The 17,418-nt window shown below is 40.0% G+C and overlaps 1 protein-coding gene across 1 annotated transcript in view; it reads right to left on the bottom strand.

The window, feature by feature from the left end:
* Positions 1 to 509: 509 nt before the first annotated feature.
* Positions 510 to 17,418, bottom strand: part of LOC139952454 (uncharacterized) — an 86,413-nt gene continuing 69,504 nt past the window's right edge. The window contains exons 3-8 of the mRNA XM_071951588.1: positions 11,706 to 11,811; positions 9,585 to 9,744; positions 6,529 to 6,613; positions 3,926 to 4,138; positions 3,323 to 3,422; positions 510 to 2,567 (exon numbers count right to left, since the gene is read on the bottom strand). Of these exons, the coding sequence (XP_071807689.1) occupies positions 1,751 to 2,567; positions 3,323 to 3,422; positions 3,926 to 4,138; positions 6,529 to 6,613; positions 9,585 to 9,744; positions 11,706 to 11,811 (1,481 nt within the window). The 3' untranslated portion in view covers positions 510 to 1,750. The remainder of the gene's footprint in view (positions 2,568 to 3,322; positions 3,423 to 3,925; positions 4,139 to 6,528; positions 6,614 to 9,584; positions 9,745 to 11,705; positions 11,812 to 17,418) is intronic.

Here is a 17,418-nt window from a genome sequence, read left to right as displayed (position 1 = left end):
AAACATGTTTTCCAAAGTTAACATGAGTAATGTGTGTTTAATTACTTCCATGGCTAGACAGAAATGTTGGTTTCATCTACGACACAATCTACAGAAGGAAAGTAGTTCGGAACGATGGAAACTGTGCAAACTTGTACAATACAAAACTTCTCTTAATCTTTGAGTGTCATTTACAGTTGCTTTTTCACCGTAAACTGCAACCGATAGAATATTCTCGCAACATAAAATATCAATCCATTAACTCTGGCCATTAAAGTACAAAACAATTGTTCCTTTTACACAAATCAATAGAACATAGAACTAATAAACATAGTGCATTTAAAACTGATCAAGCTGATAATTCTAAGCTAAAAAATGAAGTGTACTTTTTAATTATACTGAAAGTTCTTGGCAATGTTTCGTATTGACAGTCCAAAGTATTGCATAGGTAGAACACAAGCCAATAGGCATGATTTAAATGCCATACAATGTTATGTTTTTACAATGCAAATTATCTGGGAGACTTTGAAACGCTAGGTGGCAGCAGACTTACCAGGCACATTTCCATTGTTTACATAGTTCTGAGCATGCAGCGATAATTAAAGATCTCTATTATAGAGGTCAGTGGCATGCACAGATACCGAGAATTAATGGATTTACATGGTAAGTATGCTGCCACCTAGCGTCCTAAAACCCCAGATAGTCTGGTGCTTTTCTGCATGATAGCGCATTGCAGAATGTTTTACTCCAAGCCTACTTGATTGAGATTTGTTTTTATGAGAGGCCATTCTCAGAAAAAGATTGAATGAAACTCTGGCTGTGGCTTCTCAAGACGCACTGATTAACCAAAGCCGGTTCACGAAGCAATGGTATGATTAATATTAAACACCACTGAACATCCTACAACATTGTTTTTGGCAACCTATGAAAGGTTGGTTGGCAGCAAACCTTGCAAAAGAAAACAAAATGTACAATTATTTAAAAATACTTTGAAAATGTTACAAAATTAAAATAAGTTGAGTAAAGTCAGTATGTGTGGTATTCATGATGTATGTAAATTAAGCTAAAATTAATTTCATCTCAGACAGAAAGTGTTGTAAGTGACATGTCAACTAAACGCCATGACAACAGTAGCCGATGTTCAAACCAAAGAAGTCCTTGCCGTCAAATTTCTTTGGGCGTGGCTTTTCGTTTGTGCAAGTTATTTTATGTTATTGCTGATTATGTCGTTGCCAAAACTTGCTTGTATGCTAGGCTCAAATTCACAGAGCCGCTTAAGTACAAACAGATTATGCTTACCAGAATAAGGTTACAAGCCAAACTACCATGTCACATGTACCATTTGTGACTGGTACCCAGCTCATCTCTGCTTAGCAGAGATGTGTAAGGTTACAAGCCAAACTACCATGTCACATGTACCATTTGTGACTGGTACCCAGCTCATCTCTGCTTAGCAGAGAGAGAATAAGGTTACAAGCCAAACTACCATGTCACATGTACCATTTGTGACTGGTACCCAGCTCATCTCTGCTTAGCAGAGATGTGTCAAGCAATATTTGTTACTGGTCAGTGAAAGTCTTCTTTGTTTTGTGTGTGCATGACTTTTATAATTGAATCACATGCAGTACTTCGCAATAATTAATGACAAAATCTGCGTTGTAGAGAACTAATTAAACAACAAAATACGGTATAAATTGGCAAAATTACATTTGCATGAAACATGTTCACAAAATTTACAACCGGTATAAAAGTTTTTTATTTATTGTGTCTTTTAGATTTCGGTGATGATTTCAGTTTTTCTACCGCCCCTGTCCGGCACGGCGCAAAGACCAATGCTCGGGGGGACGTACCCGTAATGACTAGCGTCGAGACTGTCGTGGTCAGATTCTGTTGGTGATAAAGGTTCATCTTCACTGGGTGGTTCACAGTATGAGACGTTGGGGGACACCGGGCCGCTTAGCGTGATCTGCCCCCGCTCAATATCATCCGGTGATAAACACTTGACATCTTCGTCTTCGCTCAGTTCAAAATCTACTTTGTGTTCGTCATTCTCAACACCACATGTACCGTCGCGGAAACCGCCGTCCGGTTCTAGCGTGAAATATTTTGGTTCCAAAAACGGCAGTGGCGCCTCGGCTTTGCACGAGTCGCCACTCCCTTTGCGCTCGGGGCAGCAGGCAGGGTCGACGACGAAGCTTGGGCTCTCGGGGCCGGTCTCGAACGGTAAGGGGTCCACGGTGTGAGTTAAGGACTGCTTGGACGGTAGCGTGGCGGTATTCGCTGAGTTGAGTGCCGTTTCCGCCTCTGTGTAATCCGTGTCATTGGTTACGCTGCTGAACTGGTCCTCCTCAATACACTCGTAGAAACCTCCGTCGGCCGAGTGCAATCCTTCGTTGGTACTGCTGCCTGTGTCACTGATCTTCGCGTTCGCTGGTTGGTGGAGCTCTTGGTATAAGTGTAGCTCCACGCCCCTGGTGGTCTGCAATGCTGTGTAGTATGCATCGCATCGACCACAGGGTGCCAGACTAGCTGAAGGGTACGTCATGTTATCCACATTGTACGGGATACCAGCGGATCTGGACTTCGACCTGATATAGAAGAACAAACACAAATCGATTTGATGTAATAATAACTCTTCTTTGCATTGATATCATAGGTCCTTTAGGTTGGTCAGCAGTTTGCACACAACAGCTAATTCTATTTTCTGATAAAAATATTCCGAGGATTTAATTTTCGTGGTAAACATCAGTAATATTTTGGAGGGCGCTATGCGTCTAGATCGAGGACTGTCCTAACGATCAAATACTATTAAGACTAAAATAACCAAGCGTCTAACGTTACAATAAAACAACTATATATCATAATCTCGAATAGCACCCTCTTGTGTTTGCCACAAAAAGAAGTTGCAACATTGTTTGTTTCTCTATAAACCAGTATAATATCTGAAGTCTCCTTGCATTTCTGTGACGTAAAGAGAATGAAGTCCGGCAGAAAGTTGGAATAGTGTACAGACGATAAGAAGCTCTGCAAGTGCCATCCAACTTGTTAAGATTCTGAGATAGATACTGCAGGATGATGACGTCATAAAGGTATCAGGATGACGACATCCAGATATAACTTATCAAGAAGTCGACATCTTACTTTCATGATGTTCGACATCCTGAGATGAAATAAATCGAGAAGACCACATCTCACTTGAGGATGTCGTAGTCACGAGATAAATCATTTTTGATGTCGACTTTTAGCGTCACCGTCAAGCGGTTATTTCTCATGATATCAGAATTCCGGATGGCACCTCTAGGGGTCCGTAGAATATTTAATGACGTGTACAAATAATAGTCACCTTCGTCTTCGGCGACAGAAGAAGAACATGACGAAGAACGCCATGAAACAAAGTACAAAACCTCCGCCAACTACACCAGCTAGAACAAACGCTGTCCACACTGTCGACAAAAATATCAATTATTATTAACAAGCACTTTGGCTTCGGGGACTTTATGCACTCTGATTGGCTGAAGACTAGTCACGTGGGGGTATTCACACGTGATATATGGACCAAACCCAATTTTAAAAAGCTGTTTAGCAGAAAAAAAATCCACTCAGCAAATTCGCAAGAAATGATTGGGTACCATTCAGTGGTACCATTCACATATGGTAATGCACGGTAGATTTGGCTGGTAGCCTGTGTTTTGCATCAAGCATAGAGTGTTATGTGCTCAGCAAGTTTTTGTGCTTACACATGCCTTGTGTAATAACTGGGTCCTGCTCTGTGAACTAGCGAACAAATGGCCCCTGACCGAGCACATTGTTGTGTTGTGGTGTGTTGTGATAATTGTGTTGTAATTAATGTGCTTATGTCCCGACTATGGCTGATGTTAAAGAGCACTGTGGGGGCAGGGAAAGAAAGTCAAGAAATGACATCATGCATGACGTCAACGCTTCTCACCTGGTGGATCTGAGGGAGACCCAGCCCTCCACGTGATGGGGGGCGTGACCGCCTCCGTCTTACGCCTCTTGGGTGTCGAGTTGGTAATACGGCTTAGTGTGGCAGCTGACGTAGACTTGGCCTCAGTCCTTCGGGGTGTTGCACGCGGAGTTGTTGCTTTTGTTGTTACAGTGGTTTTTTCTCTCGTCGTGGTCGGCGGGGGCGCTGACGTTGCTGTAACAAAGGGTAGTTTCAGTTAAAGGATGTAGAGTCTACTGAGCATGACATAGTTTTGCTAAAATGTCCGTTTCAGTTTTGTCACAAAGTCATTCAAAAAGGTTAAAAGGTCAATGGAAAGTTTAATTACATGTACAATGAAATACAAAAAGGTTTAGTATTTTACGTTGTCGTCATTGTTTACGACTGACTTGTTAACTTTGTATGCAGTGTGTGTTTGTAAACATTGCCTTTTTAAGTTGTAAATTGCGTCGAGGGATCTGTGATCCAGAATACGCTATATAAATACTGTTTTATTATTATTACAAAATGGCTTATGGCAGTTAAACAATAACAATCACTCAACTTCCACAATTTCTAGAACCGATTTACTGTGAAGTCCACAGTGGACAATACACCACTGCCGCCAATTAAAACCCACGGAACATCGGCTTTTGTGGATAAATACCGCAAGGATCCCACTAATGTGAACGGGTGATAAACTGATCGATACCCCGACACACAAACACAAACATCACCCGTCCACCCACACACAATCCCGTCTCAAACATACTCAGGCTAATAATGTTTTGTGACCAGAATGTGTGACGCGTGCGAAGCGTAAACACATTAAAACGGCATCCGTTCAACCTGTAGGCCCATATCCCCTAAAGACACGAAAGGTAAAAAACATTTTGATTTTTCATTTAACGGAACTTAAAGCCGATATCTATAAACGGATCAACTGTATAAGCACGGAATCCCAATACAGTGAAAGTGTGATCAAATAGTTATTTAAGGGTGTAATTATTACGCTAACACAACTTAACACGTGAGAAAAGTTCATCGACAGCAAAAACAAGCCTGTAAGATAGGAACAAACTATAAATAATACTCTGATGTTTGGTGATCTGTGAGACACTGCTGTAGAATTGCAAAGGTCGTAAGTTCGAATCCCATCCGAATTATAAGCATATGATTTAGCATATGATTTGTTTTTTCTTTCACGGAGCTCGGGTAAGCACTTTAGCTGAATATTTAGTGCTATTAAACACACATCAGTGTATGAGGGAAAACACCGGTGTCGCATGCAATTATGTCCTCTATGCAATACTGTCCGGAGAACAATATTGCATATGCAATAATGTCCGCCGGACGGTTTTGCATCATCGTGTCCGCCCGGCGCTGCTGCATAATGCAACTGTGTCTGCCCGGACACAGTTGCATATGCAGTTGTGTCCGCCCCCGTGCAAAACCGTCCCGTGCAGTAAACTAAACGCCCTTGGTCGACGGAACACGTTCGCCATTTTTTACAAGCTAAAAGTGCATGTCATGAATGACATTGGAAATGTTCGGCCGTTGGGTATTCGCTGCAATCATAAACTACGTGAATGGATGCACGCTCGCTTATGCGCGCACAGTACAGTCGAGTCATGTACATGTCTACCGGACGGTTTTTGCATAGCCCCGGATGCAATCGTGTCCGGAGCGGACAGTCTTGCATGGCGGACACAATTGCATCTGACACCGGAATTACTATGAATATTAATAGAAACTTGCGGGTACATGTACAACCATGTGTCAATCTCTTTTGTGGGAGTGTTGGCTCTGAACAGAGGGTGTGGTCTTGACGTTTCTAACAATCGAAGTGTTTTCTCTCTGCTCGTCTTGAAGAGAAACCATGTCATATCCGCAAGTTTACGATGTATAATATAATCGTTTCTTCCTATTTATCCACACCGTGCAAAGCTTGGCAAATTTCTAAGAACTTAAAAAAGCTTCACTGCGTGCAGTAAATTGGGGTATTTATAACTCTCCGCATGTACCAATGCCTTATTAGAAAATAGTAATTATTGTTTTCCTATGTTGTTTCTAGGAACAAGTAACAATTACTGTCAGCAGTGCGGTAGTTTAACTCGACTTCACGCTGATTCTGTGCCAGAACGCGTGCTGATTCTCATTAACAAAAACGACCACATCACTCCATTTCTATTTGCAGTCTTCGAGTGGAGAGACCATTCGGCTTCCGCAATAACCTTTATTCCGCCTAGTCGTTGTATTTTTCTATCACGGGGTTCTCAGCATGTGATCTCCTGGGTACAATTTGATAGAGCTGTTTTCAGTACCAAATTGACTAATCACCAGCCAATTTTGCTTACTTGAAGAAAAGGGTTACCAGCCAATATACCATGTTTTGCGTACAGTTTATGACCGGTTTCCTGCATATTTTCGCTCTAGGCAAACATTTTGTTAAGAAATATAGCTCTATAAAATTGGGCCATGGCAGTTTTTTTTAATACGGACGGTAAACAGCGACCTCTGTTGGTCACAATCTCAGTCTTGTCTTCAACACGCTTCTCATACAACTCACTCAAACTGAAAGAGTTATTTTGTTTTTACAAACTTACGTGGTGATTGATAGATATCTACAAATCGGATGTCATCCACGGCTATGTCACTATCATATCCGCCCCGAATAACTTCGAAGATGAGCTGCAAACAAAAGTACGAAAACCTTGTGTAATTAATACTAGTACCAACCTTTATTTTGCATCTTTATACCTGGTTTAATACACAATCACGGTGATAGCACAAAAATAACAGTGAGAGTATTTTGAGTGAATAGCAAAACTGTATAACTATACACATTACTATGAGCATTATCATGACAAGCTGTAATATCGTAACAGTAAAGTTAGTTTGATATCCAATATCGATGTAGACATTCACTGTACAAACCTATTTGAATGTCCAATATCCAATATCGATGTACAAAGTATAGACGTCCAGTCACTGCACAAACCTATATGAAAGTCCAATGTCCAATATAGCAAAAGCAACATCGATATTCGCTGTGCAAACATAAACGAATGTCTAAATATCCAATATCAAGCTAACTTTACTGTCATACTCCCGTCCGCCATTTTGAATCTACTTGCGAACGTTGAATGCAAGTGGTATCACTTGATGAAGCCCTAAGCCGATACCACAGCCGGGGCCATTGTTTCTCAAAATGCCCTAAAAGCTGATGTGAAAACTGGTAAAAGAGGCATGCAATGTATTCATTATGCATAGAGTTTGTATTGATTGTTATACCACTAGCTAGCCGAACACTCGGTCAAGTGCATGTAATCGGAAGTTCCAACAAGAAAACCCGCCATTCTCCATCGTCTCCACGGAACAAAGATGTTCCAAAGTGAAGGGTTTGTAAAATTATTGTTTAATTCCCGGTCTGGAGACCCGAGCTCGTTTTTACCCACGGGGTATGGAAGGCCCAGTTAGCTCCGGCAGAGAAAAGGCAGATAAAGGCCATCCCATCTTCGCTCTGTGATAAGAATCACTTTTCATCTCCAGTCTTTTCATCCAGTGCTTTTGAAAATAAAGACTTCGAATGCAAGAGCGGGCCGCCAGATGGGGAGAGGTATAAAACCCACAAGGCCTAAGGCCTAACCGATCACACAAAGCGATAAGACGCCATCTTTGTTGTGCTGCGAAAAAGCGCCCGCAGTGTTGAATAATCAAACATACCCCGGTGTTCCAGTCCACCCTATATCTCAACAAAAATGGGTGCCAATATTTTTTCTGAAAACATTTTAATGATTGTTTTCATTCGATCTTGGGCACTGTGAGTAGCCGGGAGGTAAATGTTCTGATTTTGGCGTGCGTATTCTTTTCATAACGTGGAAGGATTTCATAATTAAGTCCACACCAAATCCTGGTCCATTAAAGGAGAAAACTAAGTCACACTTTGATGCCTACAAAATGAGAAAATTGCACTTTAAGCTCTTCTTAAGTAACGGCAAAATAATCATCCCAAATAGTGAACAACTTTAAAAGTGAACCCTTGAAACCATCAAGCAACACTTCACAATATTTTGAACTGATTAAATTGCTCACCTCCCTTGATTCAAATTTCAAATTCATCCAATTTCATATCTGAGTTATGTGTAAAACAGTTGTGATTTTTCTCAGGGCCCTCTATACAAGTTCCCACAAGAATTCGATTTAATAGGGGTCCAATAGCTTAATGAATATCCATAGAGACGAATAGTGGTTCAATTTTCAAAAGCCCATCCATTCCAGATTTGCGGTATGACGGTATAAATAAAACAAAAATTAATTTACAATTTTTCTTATGAATTTCCACAAGAAATACGTTCGGTTTTAAATAGGGGCCTAAATAGCCCAAATGAATAACCATCCACAGTGACGAAAGTCGCTTAAATTTCCATAAAAAATAAAACCGTTTGTAAAAAAACAAAAAACCTCCTTCACAAAACCGCAACCACTTTCCCAATCGACAGGAACGTAAAGAAATCCTCAAGAGTTACTCATATTATGAATTAAGCGATGCATAACTATGTTTTCTAAGAGAGGACTATAAATAAATTCACGATTTTGATCATGCACGCTGTGCCTTCCTTTTTTTTGTCCTTTTTTTTTTTTTTTTTTTTTTTTTACTCAAGGACCTGGTATTAATGAGAAGTGTTAAGTTCTAATGAGTCATGGTCGAACGGGGACTCCATCCAGTTTATCCCCAAGGCATCGAAACAGTCAAATATATGCACCCAACAGAAGTTCTGTCATCTTTTCTATGAACATCTCAAGTTCCCTATAAGAGCATAATTCATTTTTTTCCCCTCTCCTATTAACCGAGTATATATTTCACTTTAAAGGTGGACCTCTTAAGCTTGAGTATTTTGACCGGTAGAGCGGGAACACACACGTGTCTTGCATGCATAACACTGTCGCGGCTAATAGAGTGAAAGTCAAAATAACTGACTAACCAATCGAGCCGTTATGCAGTGCCAAATTTCATAGAGCTGCTTGGGCACAGAAAAACAGCTAAGCACAACAAATTAATGCTTACCAGACTAAGGTGGGAGTCATGGCTAGTGGCTTAGTAGTGGCTATAATAGCAACGGCTAGTGGCTATACATAGCCATCGCTATGATGGCTTTCATATACATAGTCATGGCTAGTGGCTATGTATAGCCATGGCTAGTGACAATGTACAGCCATGGCTAGTGACAATGTATAGCCGTGGCTAGTGGTTTTAGCCATGGCCTGTGGCTATATAGCCATGGCTAGTGGTTGCAATGGCTTGTGGCTATAGATAGCAATGGATAGTTACTATGTATATAGCAATGGCTAGTGGCTATGTATTAGCCATGGATAGTCACTAGGCATAGTCATGTCTTTGCATGGTTATGGCTATTGGCTATTACATATCCATGGCTTGTGGCTACAATTATAGTCATTAACTCATTTGCTAATGGCTATACTGTACATAACATTGGCTAGTGCCTATGTATATGACATGTTATTGTATAGCCAAGGCTATGGCTATCCTATTAAGTCAAACACAATCAAGTGTCAATAGCTAAAGCCGTCAAGCCACACATCAAACTCATCAGCAAACCCTTTAAATTGAACTAAATATAACATGGTTACCCGTTTTTACCTCAAACGGTTGTTCGCAGTAGATGTCCAGTTCACCGGTAGCCAGCCACTTATCGCGCTGTCTTCTCTCACGTGACCATAACGGTAATCCGTGACATGCGTAGACCGTCAGGGTGCCGAGCCGATCTGGTTCGTAGCCGTCCCACATGTGGTAGAAGAACCTTAAAACCCAACACAAAAATACTATAAAGTGGTGGAAATGGTGGTCATTAATCCAACACCCAAATAATGTTCTTCCTATAATAATGGTGTTGGTGGTTTGAATGCACTGGAGACTATTAGCCATTGCTCAAAATAATTGTTGGCATAAAAACTTACTTGGTATATAACGAGCAATTTATAGTGTAACATATTGTGAGAAACGGCTCCCTCTGAAGTAACGTAGTTTTGATAAAGAGGTAATTTCCCACTCAAATAATAAAATACTTCAGGCCTGAAGACTTTCATTAGGCATGTGAAAGCACACAAATTTGTGCAAAATGGGTGTTTTTTTCTTTCATTATTCTCTTACAACTTCGATAACCAATTGAGCCAAAAGTGTTCACAGGTTTGTTATTTTCTGCATATGTTGGGATACACTGGTCGTCATAAGGTGCCGTTGCCTTTAAACCATAAACGAGGGTTAGAGTTGAACAATTCCATCAGGACATTATAACATGTTTGTTATTGGGCAGCCATCTGATTGTTCCCATATCACGTCAATAATAATCAAACTGAGGCCGCAAGTAAAATAGTCAGAGGCCTTTTTGGAAAATATAATCATTAGCAACGAGAACATACATATGGAACGCGACAGAACAAGGCGATGGCATGAATTGAGATGGTATTTATACGGCCGCACTTATACAAATAAAATTTTGCCGGTTCAATAATTCATTTGCAAATAATTCCTCCCAAACCTCTTCAGAAAAATATGACTTGATTGAATTTATCGATCGGCCACTACTGCTGAAGGATGAAAACCAACCACCGAAAGAGCTTCGGAATGGTAAGTTCAGCAGGCAGAACGGGGAAAAGAAAAGCACGCCACCTAGCGTCCAAATCATGGCCTCAATTTTCACAGCTGATAGGCACTGTCACTTTCGTCGAGGCACTTGTTAAATAACACACTGCAAAATGATGTTATGGTGTTTTTCCCCCAGTATTCGATCGGCCTTTTCAAAAAAAAAAAGAAAAAAAAAAAAAAAAATCCTGTCTGGTCGAACAACCGTCAGGGAATTTTCGGCGCGGGAAAGAGAAAATACTTTGGCAAATCTGTCAGGAAGTTGTCAAGGGACAATGGATAGGCGTCTGAATGCAATAAGTCACGGTGTTCTTTATTCTGTTATTTACCGTCACGGGGCGACCAAGGGAAGCAAGGCTTATTAGAGAACAAACACTTGGCGGGATCCCCACATGGGTTGAACGGGGAAGTCACCTCAATCAAACTCGGTTCCAAGTAGAAAAACAACTTTAGGATTCTTGTCTTGTTTGAATTCCCGCTGTACAATTGAGGGGTTCGATTTTATGGCATGTTTAATTCGGGGGGCGTTGTTTAGAGTTGGGAGTTTGCATGCTGATGTACTTTACCCTTCAGAGAGAGGGTTTGGGGAAGCTTAGATTAATTTTGGCCGTTGTCTTAGCGGCTGGAAGGTCGTTTGATGGAAGTGTGAACTAATGACAGAGGGGTGTTGGCGTGCGGTGACGGGGAGCGGGTGGCAATTTTTGTTCTTTTGTACTTTAGAATTACCATCCTCAAAAATTACCCTGATTTTCTTGTAAGGATTTAATTTTATTTTGAAAAATAAATGTCCCCATTGAAAATCTCGTTTGTTTTATTTCCATTTGTAAAAACAAAAAAAAAGTACAGGAGTATTTGATACACGAAAATATAGATGTTTAAAAATTAATTGAGTACAAATGAGGGTTGCAATCAGATGAGGTATCCCTCCTGTATTGGAGCACCCAAACTGCTATAGAATGCTGCACTTATAAAAAAAATGATAAGTACTATACGACAGTGGTAATTTCTTAATGCAGAACACAATATTGCGAGCGGGTGATACCCTCGTGAGGTTGAGAAGGGGACGGGGGTGAGGGGGGGGGGGAGGATGGGGATGGGGGGAGGGAGGAAATAATTTACCTGAGACTACCGTGTCCCTCCTTCAGTTGATATACGGGAAAGGAGAACCTCGTCACCTGACCAATTTGAGTTTCATTGTACGAGGACGGAGCAAAGATGTAGTAACCTGCACCAGAAAAAAACGAGAAATAAAAAAGGTCAAATGAAAAAGGTCAAAATATTAATTTCATTTCAAAAAGTTGGATTGTTCTTACGCGTACGTCCTTTATTTGTCGGTGTATCTTGTCTCCGCAGTCGACATGAGCTTTGGACTTGGCATGTCATTAGCACTCCTACAGCTCCCGACCTCAAACCCCTGCCCCCCCCCCCCCCCCCACTATACACACGCGGCCATGAAAAAACAAGCCTAAAACAATACAAACACACAATGCACACATTGTCTGGTTAAAGCTCGCAGTGTTTCCTCCAACGAAAACAAAATAGGCTGCAGTGACATGACAACAAACAAATGGACATTTTAATTTGACTAAACGTAAACACATCGATCGTCTACTTGAAAGCTTCCTCAACACTTTGAAGAAAAAAACAAAACATGCCCTTTTAATATTGTTTTAAATTGCCACGAGCCATTGCAGCGTTTCACACACACCACACTCTTAACTAGAGCAAATCAAGGGTAACTCCTCAGCGAGCGTGTATCACAAGGGAGAAAAGGAGCGGTTTGTTGAGTGGAAAGAAGAAAGATGTCTATACTCAGTATCACTATAAAGGCGCTGGACACGTTTGGTAATTGTCAAAGACCAGTACTTTCTCTTGGTGCATCCCATCATATGCATACAATATGTATTTTGTGTGCTTTCTTCGGATGCATTGCAATAGGCTTCAGCTGCTGAAGTCTCTTAAAATTTGAGTAAGAAATAACCTCATTCTCAAAAACTGTGTTATTTCAGAGGGAGCCTTTTTCACATCATTGTTTATACTTTCAACAGCTCTCCATTGCTCGTTACCAAATTAAGTCTTTATCCTAACATTATTTTAAGTAATTGCGAGTAGTGTCCAGTGCCTTTTACTGGGGCAAATCAAGGGTACCTCCTTAGCGTGCATGTAACACAAGGGGCGGTTTGCCGAGTGGAAAGAGCAAAGATGTCACCACACAGTCTCACTTTAACTTGATGTATCGTCCAGCTATTTCAGGCCAACTTGTGCTCCGTGCTAACCTCAAAATGTTACAGATTTTCCCAATGAAAACTGATCTTTCCCTCACCCAAAGCCAAACCCGGCGTCACGACGAGACATCGAGATTTAATAACAAGTTTACCGCAAATAAAACAGCGGATTGCCCAAAGCTGATAACATTTAAGATAATTATATAGAGGTATTCGGCGCCAAAGAACCGTCAACTTTCTTGTTTTCAGGCGTTGAGAAACGCCTGAATAAACCTTTTTGCTACAGTGTGATAAACTTATCCAGGAACGTCATCAGGAATATCAGCCTGCCCCGTAAACCAGAAAGAAAATCACAGGATTGTTCTGGGTATACAGAACAACCTGGTTGGACAAATTGGCTTGTCTCATTAGATGAAGCACTCTTTTAATCACATTTCGCGTGCGGTGAAACATGGCGGTAAAAAAAAAAATTGCAGCTCAAGCAAGGGGCGGATCTCCATATCATCGGGGGGGGGGGGGCATGTGGGGGGGGGGGGGGTTAAACTACATACGATTTAATCATAGATAAAGAGGATATTGTTTTGTTTTATGTACACCGACATTTACACTGTCGTGCTTTCAATGAGGATTCTTTTCTTCTCAGTCGATTAAAAAAAAAAGGGGGAAATCTTAAAAAATAGGGACATTTTTGATAATGATAATGTTAATCTAAAGTGCAGCAAAAATTGCTGTCCGGAAAATAATTATCATCTTGACCTTTGAATCTGTCTGAGACCCTGCATACCGCAGTGTGTTATTGCATTGCTTTAGAGCATTTTAAGGTCACCAGACTAACAACCGTGTAACTTTGTCTGAACGTTATTCAAAGTTAAATCCATACTGCTGTATTTTGGGACATCCCAAATCAGCATAGGAAGTAGAAACACAAATTTGTACATTAAGTGCACAAATCAGCCTGCGCATCATCACTTTAAATTGTCTGGAACATAGTCACCATCCACGTTCCCATTTACCACTTGTTAAGATCACGCCTCGTGTAGTTTGATGGAACGGGCACTATTTTCTCACGAGTGTGTATAAAGTGCTATTCTCACGACAGCAATTTAACCGGGGTCCCTTGCTTAATTTTAGCACGGTTGTAAAGAATGTTGCAATGTTCGACAAGATTTTGCAAGCGAACTTTGACAGTAAAACAATTGTTGTACACACAAGTACATTTCTTTTTGTAAATATTTACAACCATGTAACAATTTAGCAAGGGACCCGTGAAATTTGCTCTCGTGTGAACGGGACTTAAATTTTGACGCTTGAGATGTTTTATAACATATTGTATAAACAGGTAAGTAGAAGCAACCCCCCCCCCCCCCCCCCCCTCAGACGGGGGCTTCCCCAGGTTACTCCGCGGCTAGATTTGTTATGATGTTATGCTAGGATTAATTCAAAGTACGACATCACGCGTGCTGTCAGGGCTGGGGACTTCCATTAGATACACGCTTGTCTTCAGCTCTTTGCGTCCATCCCATCGGCAAAGTCGTGAGGTTGTTATTTTCCCCAAAAGGTTTTAATTCGCTGAGAACTCGATTCTCCAGAACACACAACGATCAAGAGAGAAGGGTTGGCATGATGACGGCTATAAATAAACACACACACACACACACACAATAATATCTTGATCCATGTTAAGTCGTACACGGATCAAAATTAATTCAAAACTTAATATTCAAAATGAATTCGTTATGCATACTGTTGATACAATTGAATTAGTTTAAGATGAGGAGCATGAAGTGGCGGGGGTGGGGGGGGGGGGGCGGTACAATGATGCCAGGGTAATTTATTGAAAGGATTCTAGGCGATGCAAAGTAAGGAAGTATCACTAGAAAACATATCCAAGATGTGCTCAAAAATTGTTGGATGTACAAACCGAGTTCTTTTTCATGTGCTACGGTTTTAGTTTCCGATGGGAATAGTGCAACATATCGTGATACTGTCTTAACTCTCACACTTTTATACAAAACATCGGTGCATTTCTTTTTATTTGTACCGAAGAAGATTCCTTTACATGCAGTAAGTTAAGACTCTCATTTGTCAGTGTCTGTACCCTACAGGTGAGCCTTAACTACAAGGAGATATCTTTTTTTTCTGTCAATGGTATTTTGTTCCTGATTTGTTTTTTTTTTAGTTAAAGGCCTACTTGGACGAAAACGGCAACAAGCGATCTACTGTGTATTTCATTTAAAATGTATTCAACCAATAAGGAAGTTGAGTTCAAAAGAGATTAAACAGATTTTAATTGTGTACAAAACAGTCATTTTGAATTCCCTTCTCCGGTGCTTTTCACAAAGATTAACGAAAAGCCCTGTTACGTCATCACTCATGTTACGTCACGTTTTGAATAGCCGCGTACAATAACGCAGCACCCCATACATGACGTCAACGTATTGAATTTTTGACGCACGCCGCCAACGGCAGCGGTGTTTCTAGTTGTTCAAAATCTTTCAGGTTGGGGCCTATTTTTGATCGAATATTACAACCTTTTAAGAAGTATACAAATATCAAAATTACATTTAATGACAAACAAACACATTATAAACAAGTTTTAATAGCATTCCCGTTAAAACAAAATCATTCAAGTGGCTGTTTAAAAATAATGGCAAATCATCAGATATCAAAAGGTGTGTTTCAAATCAACTTTTTATTTTTATTTTTATTTTTTATTTTTTTATAACTTGACCCACAAGTTCAGAGTGACTTGTATTGCATGGTTGTTACATGCGGTATCTGGTAGGGTTTAAAGTTTAGCCGTAGGTTGTTCTGGTGTATAAAGTATTCAATGTACATCTATAGTCAATTGACTGTAGGGCTTGACGCTAAGCCATAATCATTACAGTCGTGCTTGTTTAATGGTTAGTTGGATTAACCACCACTAGACCTCGGGTCTCTAAAAGTAAGCTGCTTTCAAAATGAGATTATTTCACATCACCGGGTGGTTTAATTGATTTTATTTCATTTTTTTTTTTAAACCGAGAAATTAATTGGATTTCATACTAGCACTTTCGACCGATGATTTTGAATATAATACTGGACTAAAAATCGACCCTTGGGGTACCCCTAGAGCGATTCCGGGCTTATTTCATGATCTCCGTGTGTCTGTAAAAACTTATTTTCCCCCTTTTTTTAGGGGGGGGGGGACCACGGGGATTATACAATTAGTTATACTTAATAATCTGCTGGGTGGCCTGATTAAAGAGTTCAATACTTAATTAAAGGCGCACCGTTCGTGACCAAATTCTCTAATTAATCACATTACCGTAAATGGAAGTATTAACATGATATTTGAACACTGATATGTGTATATATGTATATTAAAAAAAAAGCAATTCCACGACTTATCGAAAGATCCAGTTGGTGAATTAATGGCTACCCTCGGATTTGTGGCCGTCTGGATACGAATGCGCATGCGTCATGCCTGGGAGATTCCTCGCAGAGGCTAACCGCACGTGTGAACAATACGTAGCGTGCACTTTAAGGCGTTTATTTTGTGGTGACCGAATATGGTCTTAATATAATATAAGATGAGCACAATATGGTCTATCTGATTTTCATAATGATCTGTAAGTTAAATTAATTGAATCCAGCATTGTTTTAACATTCATTTTGGTAGATTACGAATGCCATCCCATGAACCACACACAGTTGGCACTGCTGCTGCTAAGCATCCATGCTTACCCCTTGTAATAAATAATGTGGTCAGTTTCACAAATAAAACTGTTAAACTATACTTTGTTTCCATATAGCAAAAATAATAATAGGATACCAGGAATAACAGAGGGAATGATAATGCATGATATTTTGTTCGCTGGTGACACGTTTCTGATAAGTAAGTGAATGGTTATGGTTCCTCTTTTACATAATTGTAAAAAAAAAAAACTGTTTTCATGTGAAGCAAATGATCTAATTTTCAGTCATTATTACCAATTTATTTTGTTGTAAAAGTTTATTTTATTTATTTATTTATTTATTTCCAGTGAGGCAAACAGTACATACAAAGAATAGGCAATACAAAATAAGACTACACAGAGAACAAGCCTGCAGGTTGTTTGAGGTTAAACAAACTGAAAATGTTCACACTTCTTGAGTGATTTCAACCTCGTAGTTGTGCTATTCCTCATGTATTACATTTTACACTTGTGTGGGGTACGGCCAAAATTGTCTTTGTACCCAATATTTACAAAATTTTCATCAACATATTTTGTACCCTGCAGTTTTACACAGCCATAAAGTGTTACTATTCTCTTCTTGAGTGTTTAGGCAGGCTGTTTCAATGCTTAATCAAATGTGTTTCATGATGCGCCGTAGATGTAAACCAATAGTGACATCTGTATCATTTACCGTATTAATCTTATTTAAAAAATGCTACGTTTCTATGACGTTTTGCCCTCTGAGCGATTTCCAAGACGAATCATAACCGAGCGCATAAATGGTTTCATTATGACTTGATTAATCCCAATTCACTTTGCACTTTCTTCACAGTGACGGCACAATACGGATTTGTCTTTAACCTTTAGTGGAGAAAGTTCATGTCCTTTTAATGTTACAGTATTGCACTT

Source organism: Asterias amurensis, chromosome 20, assembly GCF_032118995.1.
Source record: "Asterias amurensis chromosome 20, ASM3211899v1".
NCBI classification, from domain to species: domain Eukaryota; kingdom Metazoa; phylum Echinodermata; class Asteroidea; order Forcipulatida; family Asteriidae; genus Asterias; species Asterias amurensis.
This window is presented reverse-complemented; position numbering and strand designations above follow the sequence as displayed.